This window comes from Bicyclus anynana, chromosome 1 (assembly GCF_947172395.1).
Source record: "Bicyclus anynana chromosome 1, ilBicAnyn1.1, whole genome shotgun sequence".
Lineage (NCBI taxonomy): Eukaryota > Metazoa > Arthropoda > Insecta > Lepidoptera > Nymphalidae > Bicyclus > Bicyclus anynana.
Window position 1 is genome coordinate 8,562,005 of NC_069083.1, and position 12,504 is coordinate 8,574,508.

The following is a 12,504-nucleotide window of genomic DNA, read 5'->3' on the forward strand; positions in this document are numbered from 1 at the left end:
GTCGGAGTAGTTTTGAAGCCATGTCGGGCCCTTAGTCATGAGCTGGCGAGGCGTGAGCACGTGTTTTATAATAATATGAATAACACACACAATAGCTCAAATTCTAAAATACGTTCGGCAATTTACGAAAAAAAGGATATTTTCGGATTGGTGCATCTCAAATTATTAAAATACTAAAATGGTTATGGTTAGGTACCTTAAATATCAATTAACCATTTCCTATTTCTTATTAAAATTAAAAAAAAAACCTATACTTATGTATTGTTAAAAAGAAACAACATAGACCTACGCGTGTTTTAGACCACCTATGATACCAATTTAAAAGTTTTGAACCTTACGAGGCCTAACTACAATTTCCGGTTCCATTAATTTGCTGCTGCGGTCTATGGTATTCAAGTGCCTAAGTAGTTTTCCATCCTAATCTATCTAATAAGTGACATAACTAGCTACCAATATAAAAACTTCCTTCCTCGTTATCAAGTGCTATGACATATTACAGGATGATTTTATTAAGACGTAACTACTAATTTAAAACAATCATAATAATTTTTTGACTGTTTATTTAATGTCAGACATAATGGTTTTACTTCTACTGAAATATGCACTAATACCTATTAACTATAACTATAGATTTCAGTAGCGTAACTAAGTAGGTATAGAAAGGCTCTGAGCAGATTCACCGGAGTAGGCCCTTCCATTGGCACAGAAAACATATGCCATTGGTAACAAACATAGAAATAATAAGGAACGCCAAGAAGTAAGTGCTTGAGAAAATCGTTAAAATGGAAAGGAAATTATAAAAGAGAGTTCTTTTAACGCCCAATAAAATTTGAAAACAAAGTATTTTTAAATTGCTCTGCAAAAAAAAACGTTCCTCAGATCAGGGCCTATCTGGGACGGGGCTCCTAGCACAAGTACTTACTAATTATAATAAGAATAATACTACCAGGAAAAGAAAACTAAATTTCAACAAAGTATGCTACGAATCTGCTACGAAGTTATTATCGACTCAGGACTTAATTACCACTATTACAATATTTTTAACATTATCCAATGATGCATTTATCCGATGTACAACGAATCCGATGTGAAACGTAACAACATTGCTTTTAATTGATGCAAATTTATGAAAATTAACAAGGTTATCATTGCTTTTTTAAATGATAACAAACATTTACGTAGTACATAATTTATAATAAGTAACATATTGATAGTCGTTGGAATAAAATTTGAGCCTTTGGTCAATGACATGCTTAGGTAATACGATAACTTACCTAACAATAGCATCGCGCCGGCTATGACAGCCCTCATTTCGAGTACCGCTTGGAAGAACAGCATCATATAAGAGAACCACATAGCAGCACATAGGTCGTTGTACACGTGGCCCAAGCCGTACAGGAGGTTCTGGCTTACTCTCCACCATCCTCGCCTTTTGCACGGGACACTGGGAACAAACACATAGAACTATATTATAAGACACATAATATAATAGGTACACATAATAGAATATTCTTTTACTGCAGCAGTGTAGCATAAACCATATTCGTATAAGTATTACGTTTATTCGTATTAAGTATACATGACTACAATGATGACGATGATGATGATTTTATCGGAGCTTTTAAATAATTAAATTCCATCAGTTGGTGGCTTAAATATAAATGTATGTTTGTATTTATATCTTATATATAAAAATAATATAATTTAAGATGAAACGTTACAACAGATTTCATTAGTGTTTCATTATTCTAGACCTCTATAAGGATTGCACTTATAATATCTATGCATCGGGTTAAAGACCTTGAACTAAAATTCACACTTGCTTTACCTAATTATTTAATTAATAAATCGATAGTAAGTATTAAATACAGACAAGTTTAACAAACGAAGACTGTTAATGGTAGTCTAATTAATCAGATCCAAATAAAACGATGACCGTGTAAACTAAAGCGAAGGGAGAACTAATATTCTGCACAATGCAAATGACAAGATGTGGCCTACTTATCAGTCGCGTGTCACAAATTGACTATAAATTACAATATGCACCGGGAATGTTGATTGACGGAGAAAATCCAAGGAAACGGAGCATTACCTCAAATCAATTTCTTTAACAGTGTCATCCTGCTTTACACTAGTCTCTGTAATTTCAGCATTAGTCGCACCGTACTTAGCATTCATAGTTTTAGTGATAAGCGTTTTACTTCCGCGATAAATCTATCATTCACTGTGTGGTATTATTCGATCATAATACACGAATTGAAGTCTATTAACATTTTCACTTCACTATTATTGGGGACAGTGGTATTGGGTTTCACAGTTCACGGGTAAGCCGACACGTGTGGCTTGAGAGGATTCCTACGCACATATGAGTTCAAGCAGTTAGTTTAATCCTGACAACATAACCGAGGAAATTTTATAAGCACAGCAGTGTGGCTTAGCTTGCTGTTATCTCTAGAAGCTTTAAACAGATAATAGGCCACGTAAGTTACAATAAATAAATATTAAAAAAATTAAAAACAGACACTTATAGCTCGAACGTGAAGCTTCACAGAGTTTGTCGAGACAAATGACACTAATCTCGAAGGGTTTATTTTCCGAAAACCAGATTAGCTCTATGCTATGGTACCAATAATATTGCTTAATCACTGATTACAGACAAGTAAGTTAATTTTAGTCCAACTGATTATAAGGCAGTTATTTTGATATTTTAGCTTCCAGGATTCAATCTACACTAACTAACATGGTTAATAACAAGTTAATATTTATTAAAGCTCTTAAAAATAGAAAAGGACTGTCTTGATCTGCCAGTTCAATTAGTTTCAATTTAGTTAAATTTAGTTTCATCAAAATTTTGTTAAATTTGATTCAATCAAAATTTTGGTAATGTTTTGAATATTCATTACAAAATCTTGTTGTCCTTTTCTATCCGGCATATTTTCGATATGTTCGGCGATGGTTTGCTTAGAATAGATGAACCATTGAACCCCGAATTTGAACAAAATTGTAAAAATCTGATCGTACGTAAAATATTACTGTTTTTTAATTGTGGCAAAAACTCTAACTTTATTTGAAGTTAATAGATTATTAATTTAGGGCAAACTCACTCAAATTAGTAAGGTGATCATTTGAGCGTGCAATAGCCTACCTCCGTCAGACCGCAAACCTTGAATTTATCAATTTATTTTACACGAGTATCGAGATACCCAGTACTTCGTCCACGTAGAAAACCATGATCCAGACCCTTCTAAATTAAAAAAAAATCATACAAAGTTCTCCCTTGAGAGGGAACTGTCCTCCCCCTCTCCTAGTTGCAATTTTCCTACAAAGTGAGTAATATGATAATAATGTTTTACAAAAAGTTACGACTATCCTTTCAGACTGCTATTAACTTCAGTAATTTCGGTTGGAAACTGAATTTTAATTTCGTTTGCTTTCCTGTTAACTTTTCAAGGTACGAGTATCATGTTATTTTAATTTTTTAGTCTAGTGGGTTGTATTTCATAAAGTCGTTTGAATTTTGGTTTTAAATTTTTTTTTTTATTTTTTTTTTTATTCTTTACAAGTTAGCCCTTGACTACACTCTCACCTGATGGTAAGTGATGATGCAGTCTAAGATGGAAGCGGGCTAACTTGTTAGGAAGAAGATGAAAATCCACACCCCTTTCGGCTTCTACACGGCATCGTACCGGAACACTAAATCGCTTGGCGGTACGTCTTTGCCGGTAGGGTGGTAACTAGCCACGTAATAGGTAGTATAAGTAGGTATTTAATTTTTTTACAGATCTAGAGGACTTCGTAACTTTTCGACACAAATACAGATAGCCCCAATGATATTTTTTTATAATATAGATTGGTTACGTCCCTACAAAATCACCGCATAAAGTGATCCGAATATAAGCTACAACACTGATTTCTCTTTAATTCCATTATATATTTATGTATATTGTATATATAGTTTTTACACTTCCTGAACACAGAACTGACACTGTAGACTGTACATTAGTATTATATAGTAGTATTAGTAGATCTGACATTGTAGACGATATTTAGGTATTATTTGATTAATATTTAAATAAAGTTCGTTGTTGACCACAACTAACATTGAGTTGACTCTAAATTTCCTCTTTTGAGCGCCTCATTTTTCATGCGATAGTAACACATCTAGTATTTAACATCATTGGATAGCCCAACTAAAGGAGACGAATGCTGAATTTAGTTTTCTCTTAAAGAACGAAACTCTACCTATTGGTAGGTATTACGAGCAAAAGAGAAATTAGGATCATAATAGGTAGGTAGCTATACCTATCTGACATTGTTATAGTTATGATGAGTAATAATGAATGACCATAATAACTTGTCGCTTGTTATCTTGAGAAAGTGTACAGTGTTCCTTGAGCAAATGTTTTGATAATAATCTCGTCGTATAGCTGTCACGGTAGAAAGATAGATTAAATTATAAATTAGTAACTATAGTACTAATATACAAATTACTTCCTATCTTAGTCTACCTACTTAGGAAGGTATAACATCCAAAGAGAGGTCTGTCGTAGCTGCTTACCACATGAAAACTACAGTTTTAGAAACATCATTATACCTTGTAGGTACATATGTTTTCTGTGATTATACTAAGAATACCTTGGTCACTTTAATAGTTTTAGATATATTGGTTTATAAAGGTAAATGAAAACTTTAACCATTCGCTGCCCGCGAGTATTTTATCGGTGAGCCCGTCTGCGTTGAAGAAGCCGACAGTCAGGGAATGCGGTTTTAATCTACCGTTGTGAGCCATTTAAAAAATCTTTATATTCCTCTATCGCGCGGAGCATGATACTGTGCTCGCCTATTGCCCTTAGTGGTAGTTATATTTTTTTACATGTCACGTAACGGATACGAAGGGCGACCGGTCGTCCATTTAGGAGTCAAATGGTTAAGGCTGTTTAGCGAATCTTAACCACGAGGCCAAGTTTCTCGTAATAGCTACTATCCCAAAGAAAAATCAATACGCTCGTGTATCTATCGTGTATCGTGTATTCTACATGGACACTTTAAGGTTTGAATTTTGGTTCCCTACCTACCGAATCAACAATGGTCGATGAACCTTAGTTACCTTTTTGACGGCCTCCGTGGCGCAGTGGTATGCGCGGTGGATTTACAAGATGGAGGTCCTGGGATCGATCCCCGGCTGGGCAGATTGAGATTTTCTTAATTTGTCCAGGTCTGGCTGGTGGGAGTTGCTAGTTACCACCCTACCGGCAAAGACGTATCGCCAAGCGATTTAGCGTTCCGGTACGATGCCGTGTAGAAACCAAAAGGGGTGTGGATTTTCATCCTCCTCCTAACAAGTTAGCCCGCTTCCATCTTAGACTGCATCACTTACCATCAGGTGAGATTGTAGTCAAGGGCTAACTTATAAAGAATAAAAAAAAAATACCTAATGTCGGGAGCATGATTCAACAGTGGGCAGCGTACTTAGCGTGGACTTCTCGACGGGGACAAAATCACATCAGTCAGGCCTTTTACCGTCCGAAATCGATATAACGTCATCTGACGGTAGATGCCAAAAACACCCAGAAAGGCTTCGTGGGCCCCTTTTAATGTGAGGTCATGAGCGAAAGCCCATTTTAACCTCACCTAACTACGCCACTGACTTTCAGCTTTTATAAAATTACAAAATTCTTACCATCACTGCCTCTCGCTGTTTTATAAAATGTCGTTTGTTCTTTATTAGACGAAGAAAACAAGTACCTACACTACATAGGCGAATTAGTGCTCCGAAAAGATCCTATTACCAGAGGGCCTAGTGGCAGTTTGATACTGTTACTATCGCGTTAACGTAAACGCGAATTTCTAAGGAATTGAAATAGTGCCATCTAGTGGCACTACTGCACAACTGTTTCAATTCCATATAAATTCGCGTTTACGTTAACGCTATAGTAACAGTATGAATATATTGAAAACTCCCACTAGGCACACAGATGTAGCAGCGTACTCTTCATACATGGAAATATGATGATGATCATGGCGGGCGATTTCAGATCCGAATTAAAAGCGACCTTCACCCATCTGTTTACTGGATGAAAGTATTGTCAATGGTTTGCTTAAAAAAATCATCAGGTTATGATTATGATGATGTCCGGAATTTTGGTATAATAACGTTTCATCCAGTAAACAGATGGGTGAATCCTTTATTGGGAGCCTCTACTATGTTTAATGGGCTTAGGATTTCAGTCTCTACTTTCATTAGCCAAACTCTAGAATGAAAACCAAAATGAGTATTAATATCTACAAGCGCCATCTGTTGGAAGTTAGATTAATCATTGGGTATGTAGATTGTAGAGTCGCGGCTTCCCGTAGCTGAGGCGGGAGGCCGGTAGCACACAATCATTCGACTGCATAGCCACGTAGATTTCACACATAGCAGTAGATGTCAGCACTGGTAAAATAAAACACTGCAAAATGAGACGCCGTGACTGGACTGTGCCTTCCTCATCTCATAAAAACAAACAGTCAGCTCATACTTCTACAATACCTAGCTTACTTACTTATGAGCCGGCTATGGATTTAGATCATAGTGACTTTGTAGTTAACAGGTATTAAGGGTCCATCCAGATTGTTAACCGCATCTGAGTATAAATCGTATATTTTTTAATTTCCTTAGGATAGGTAGGTAACTATGAGAAATTTTCTTAGTCAACATTCACTTATCTTCGTGATAACCTCTTCGCGCGGCTAGCTATCAAACCGGTAAAGATGTATCGCCAAGCGATTTAGCGTTCCTCAGACCTAACCCTCAGAGTTATGGGGAGAATAATCTTGTCCCTCTTCAAAAGTATCCAAGAAAGCCCGCTTCCATCTTAGACTGCATCGTTATTTAACGTCAGGTGAGATCGCAATGAAGGGCTAACTTGTCAAAGATGAAGAGCCAGCGACAGCCAGACCTTCGGCATTTTATAAAAGCTGAATGTTTGTTAGCTCATACCCCTACTATAGATAAGTACCGTAACCGACTATGGAGTTTGGACCGTAGTGGCTTTAGGAGATAGCAAGTTTCAAGGATCCAGATCCTCAACCACCTAAGTATAAAGCATATTTTTTTTTTATATTTTCATCGGCATAATATAAGAAATGATATCCCCATTCGACTTCATTGGCTTCATGGCAACCCTTCGCTACAGACCCTTTAAGTTTTAAATTAAATGGTGTTTTTCGAAGGGTTGCCGCGTAGCTAAGTGATTGGCGACTGGGAATACAATTTCTCATATTATCCCGAGGAAAACATGAAAAAATTACACTATAAACTTAGACGGTTGAGGCTCTGGATCCTTAAAACCTGCTACCTCCCAAAGTCACCACCGTCCAAACTCCATAATTGGCTACCGTATCTATTTATAGTATGAGCATGACCTGACAAACTTTCAGCTATTATAAAATGACGAAGATCTGGGGTTCACGGCCCTATAAGATCCAAGTAGAATGAAGATTATCGTGGGTAAAAGGGTAATTAATTACTATTTTACCTGCTTACTATTTTGTTTTTTACAGCTCTCGACGCAGAACACTGAGCAGTGACGAATAGTTATTGCTTATGATGGCCGTGTTAATTAATGGTGTATTTAATGACCGCGATTATGACCGCGGATGTCTGCGTAGACACCGGCTGGCACATAAATCAGTGCCGCAATTTGGTGCACTTTGTCAGCGGTGTTGTACGATGCTGCGTGTAATTTATTGACAGATATATGTCGTGCTGCTTGTTAGAGTACGGTTAAATTGGCTTCGTATAGCTGGGGGTAGAAATACCGCCCTTTAACATTTTATAAAATCCCCATTCGCTGCCCGCGAGTATTTTATCGGTGAGCCCGTCTGCGTTGAAGAAGCCGACAATCAGGGAATGCGGTTTTAATCTACCGTCGTGAGCCATTTAAAAAATCTTTATATACCTCTATCGCGCGGAGCATGATACTGTGCTCGCCTATTGGCCTTAGTGGTAGTTATATTTTTTTTACATGTCACGTAACGGATACGATGGGCGACCGGTCGTCCATTTAGGAGTCAAATGGATAACAAACCGACTATTATCGACAAATGAAAAATACAATTTTTAAACAAATTAAAAGGAGTTTATTTTTGTTTGTTGGATACTTCAGAACTTGTTCATTTGCTAATCAATTTTGAACATTTCAAATGGTAACATAGACTGCGGAATATAACTACCGCCGTTGTGTGCGTCGATCGTAGATCGTTAGATGCGCCTCACAGCGGAATTGTCATTGGCTTCGCACATTGAGTACGTCATAACTCGTAACACATTTCTCTTTATTCATGTTGTGGCTTGTGTTTTTACACTTCCAAAATGAACACGAAGGCGTAATTAAGGGATAAAAATAAGTCTCTCTTTACTAAGTCCACGTCCACTCACAGCATGCGCTTGTTACGTACTAAGATAAGATGTGCGTGCACGTCTTTGGGTAATGACATATAATTGTGCGTTCTCTAATATGGAGGGGCCCATCTAACGATTTATATCGATAGTTGTGTGTATTACTTTGTAATATTAATTGAAAGATCATAGTCTAGTTTATATGGATAAATTACGAGGAAAAATTCTATAAATGTTCGAGACAATGTTGCTTAATGTCTGCTCATGATTTATTGATATCTAAATGTAATCGGATTTGGAATTAAAACGGAAATTTCTTGCTTGAAAGGCGTACAATATAATGCTACAACGCAGGGGACGTCAAAATAATGTTTGCAAATGCGAAATCGAATGCATAATTTACTATCAACGTTTATTGCTTTATTACAAATTCAAAACTAGTAGTGGGCTTACACTGAAGTTAATATGATTTATGAAACTACAATAGAATACATTTTGCCCTGCAGGTACCTATTGACTATCATAGACTAAATTAGATAAATGCAATTTGTGCTACCGTATGTCGTTTTCAGAAAACGCAAAACAAAGAAATAGTCTAAGTTGTCCAAAAAACGCTTTTAAAGTGCTTGTAGACAAGACTACTCTAAATAAATGGAATGAATAAAAAATATTGCCACTGTAATTTAGAAATTAAGTCAATCAATCACATAGACTTTTAAATTTTAACCACCGCATGAAAATCCGTTCAGTAGAACCAGAGAATAGCGCGCACATACAGACAGATAAAAAATTAAAAAAATATATTTTTGTATTCTGTTGCTCAGTTTTGATCGCCCAACTCATTTTTTGACCGACTTCAAAAAAAAGAGGGAGGTTATCAATTTGTCGGAATCTTTTTTTTTTTCAAAATATCTGTCTTATTATTGTAGATTTGGTGAAGGAAAACATGGTGAGGAAACCTGCATTTTTTTAATTCTCTTTGTTTGTTAAGTCTGCCAATCCGCATTAGGCCAGCGTGGTAGACTAAGGCCGAACCCCTATCATTATGAGAGGAGAATCGTGCTCAATCAGTGCTTCATGATACGAAATAGACAAGGTGCTATATTTTTGACTAGATATTTTTGATAAGAGATATTTTCAATTTCAGAAATTCTAATAACTGGATATTTTTCAACAGTCTATGTACGAATAAATCTTTGTAGTTGGGTACGTCTCTGAGGAACAAAGCGTCATCCACCAACGCCTTTGCGGGGGCCGCAGCATCTGATCTCGATGTTTATTATCCCTTTGTGTGGTTCATTTTAATAAAATAGATTATTGTAATATTAGATATTCAGGTTCTCTATTTGAAATTACACTAAAACCTTTTTGCTGGCTTGCTCTCTCAAACAAATAGGTATTACAAAAGATTTGTTTGTTAAATTCATATAACTTTCTTCGTAATCTCAGTGTATGAAACCTTCAGATTTCAGACTTATCGTGATGAAGTACGGTTGTGAATTCGGAATTCAGAATAAGGAGAATAAGTTTTTAGCTGCAAAAGAAAGACCTTTCTCAAGATCTTTTAACCAACCAACCAAGATAAGGGTGACTGAAAAGTATTGGTTAAGGGTGAGTGAATAACAGAAAGTAGAAATACTGTAGGTAAGTATATTGTAGGGCAGAACGTGATGCTAAAAGTGTATCTACTTACTCGAGTATCGCAGCGACCTATTACATTTGGTAGATTAGATGATAGGACGAATAAAATGGTGTAAAGCAATTTTCGCTTTTATCAGCAGGAAAAACACTAATGATTTCGGCTTTCCAAAATCGTCAGACACTATTAGGAAAAAAAATAACTGCACTCGTGGCTCAAGAGCAATAGCAAGAGTGTTATTTTACAACTTAAGGTTATGCCCAAATCGTCACACTTCTTAGCTATTAACTAACCCACCTTATACTTATCTGACTTGCTGCTTGAGTATTTCTGTTACAAAAACAATGGACTCACAATCAACGGCTGAATCACGTCCTCACTAAATGTGTGCCAAAAAGAAATTTTGAGTGGACTTTTCAAGTAAACACATTTGGATATTCAACCTTAATCATTTATGATCCGTCTAAGGTTGATCATTATGAGAGGAGACTCGTGCTCAACAGTGACCCGTAGGAATATGGGTTGTTAAAGATAATGGTGAAGGTTGATTTTGCTCTGAATTTGGGGTTTTATTGGAAACTGCTATAATATTAAACTTTAAGCGAAGATATTTATTTTCTTTGCCAAAACACATTAAATACATTTTATATGTCATTTTTAATAAAATCTCGATGGTTTAAATTTTTTGTCAAGCCGCTAAGTTTAATTAATTAGTGTAAAACTATCCTGTGACGTTCTGACATTTTTTCATTCCTTATTATGGCGTAGCAATGGCATTTAATTTATGCCATCTTTATCAATAAATAGCTCTAAATATATCTTAAATTTCTTAATGCTGGTAGTGCAAAGTTGACCGTTTGTGTATAACGTAGAAGAAAGGGGTTTATCACGTGGTTAGCATGCAGCTTAGAGTAATACTACATGATCATCGCTTCCAACGAGGGCCTTAGTACGTGACTTGGTTAGAAATTGTCTCATTTTATTTTCGCATCGTTAGTATGTCTAATGTAAGTAAACTTTAAAGACTACGCGCAAGAACATCTATCTCTATATCTATACTTATAATAAAACTGGTCGAATTGTATAACATTTATTCGCAATTTGAGATTTTACTTATACCATTTGTAACACCAAACGTTACCGTGGCATAACGGACGCCAGCGCCATCTAGAATCTATACTTATAATACCAATTCTGTACATTAATGATATTTTGAAAATTTTTGTTGGGGAACATTATATAATCGATACTAAAGCTAATTTTTTTTTCTTTCGATTTTTTGTCTGTCCGTGCTTTTTTGTTATTCGGGCATCACGATGAAACTACTAAATGAATTCAAATGAAGCTTGGCACGGTTTACAACCATAATACAGAGGAGGTTATAGGATACTTTTTATTGCGAAAATATATGTATAAGAAGGGGGTGAAATAGGGGTTGAAAGTTTGTATGAAAAGTCCATCATTTTTAACCGACTTCATTAGAGTTACAGTTTTTAAAAATTTGTTCATAAGTCATAATTTTTTCTTAAAATTGAAACTCTAATTCAAACTCCTCAGTGGTGAAATAGGGCTTGAAAGTTTACATTGATTTCTATTAAACCTACCTAGCTACAAGGTAACCTTGTATAAACCAGTCCCATTTTAGACGCGTTGAATCCATAAACTTCAGGTTTAGATAAAATGTATTCGATCGTTTCGAAGGGTCGTTTTATTTTCGTGGACCGGCGGAATCAATATCGTAAACGGCGATCACAAAATCTGCCGGGAGGAAAACAATAAAATATTCCGTCGAATTAGCATAATGGAATCCATATTAGCTCGCCAGGTTTCTTAGAATTCGAGCTAACTTGGCAACAAGTTTTAACAATTGCAATAGGTATAGGCATTATGTATAGGCATTTACATTTGAGGCCAAGGATACGAGACACGAAACTGCCCCCCTAGCCAAGTGGCATGTCGATTCTCTTTCTACGATCGCTAACGCTTCGGAAACTAAAAAGATGTAAGGGAATGATATTTGCTATCGACAGGCCACGTGATCAAGATCTGTCATTCCCATACATTTTTCAAAATTCAAATTCCAAATTCATTTATTTCAAGTAGGCTCAGTTTACAAGCACTTTTGACACGTCAGTTGACTATTTGTAAAGATTCTACCACCGGTTCGGAAGGCGGGTTCTGCTGAGAAGATACCGGCAAGAAACTCAACAGTTGCTCTTTTGAAAAAGTCATACAGTATTATAATTTACAATTGATAACAATTAAATTACAATTTCTTATAGTTTTATTTCCTATGTGAAGGTGGAAGCTGATCCAATGGCCTCCAAGCACCTTTATCGTTAAGGAACTCATCAATAGTGTAGTAACCTCGACTAAGTAAATGTTTTTTAACACATTGCTTAAAATTGTGCATTGGCAAGTCCATCACATTTTTTTAGTTTAGCTACTTGGCTAGGAGGGCTGAGGACTATAACTTCGTAGATAG

General features: G+C 36.0%; 1 protein-coding gene across 2 annotated transcripts in view; it reads right to left on the bottom strand.

Annotated features, from left to right (window-relative positions):
• LOC112055991 (major facilitator superfamily domain-containing protein 12) overlaps nucleotides 1-12,504 on the bottom strand; it is a 69,783-nt gene that overhangs the window by 10,620 nt on the left and 46,659 nt on the right. The window contains exons 1-2 of one of the 2 annotated variants that reach the window (XM_052881491.1): nucleotides 2,093-2,370; nucleotides 1,275-1,444 (exon numbers count right to left, since the gene is read on the bottom strand). In XM_052881491.1, coding sequence (XP_052737451.1) covers nucleotides 1,275-1,444; nucleotides 2,093-2,178 — 256 coding nt within the window. In that variant the 5' untranslated portion in view covers nucleotides 2,179-2,370. Of the gene's footprint in view, nucleotides 1-1,274; nucleotides 1,445-2,092; nucleotides 2,371-12,504 lie in introns of those variants that run through there. The other variant, XM_052881494.1, reaches the window with a different exon arrangement.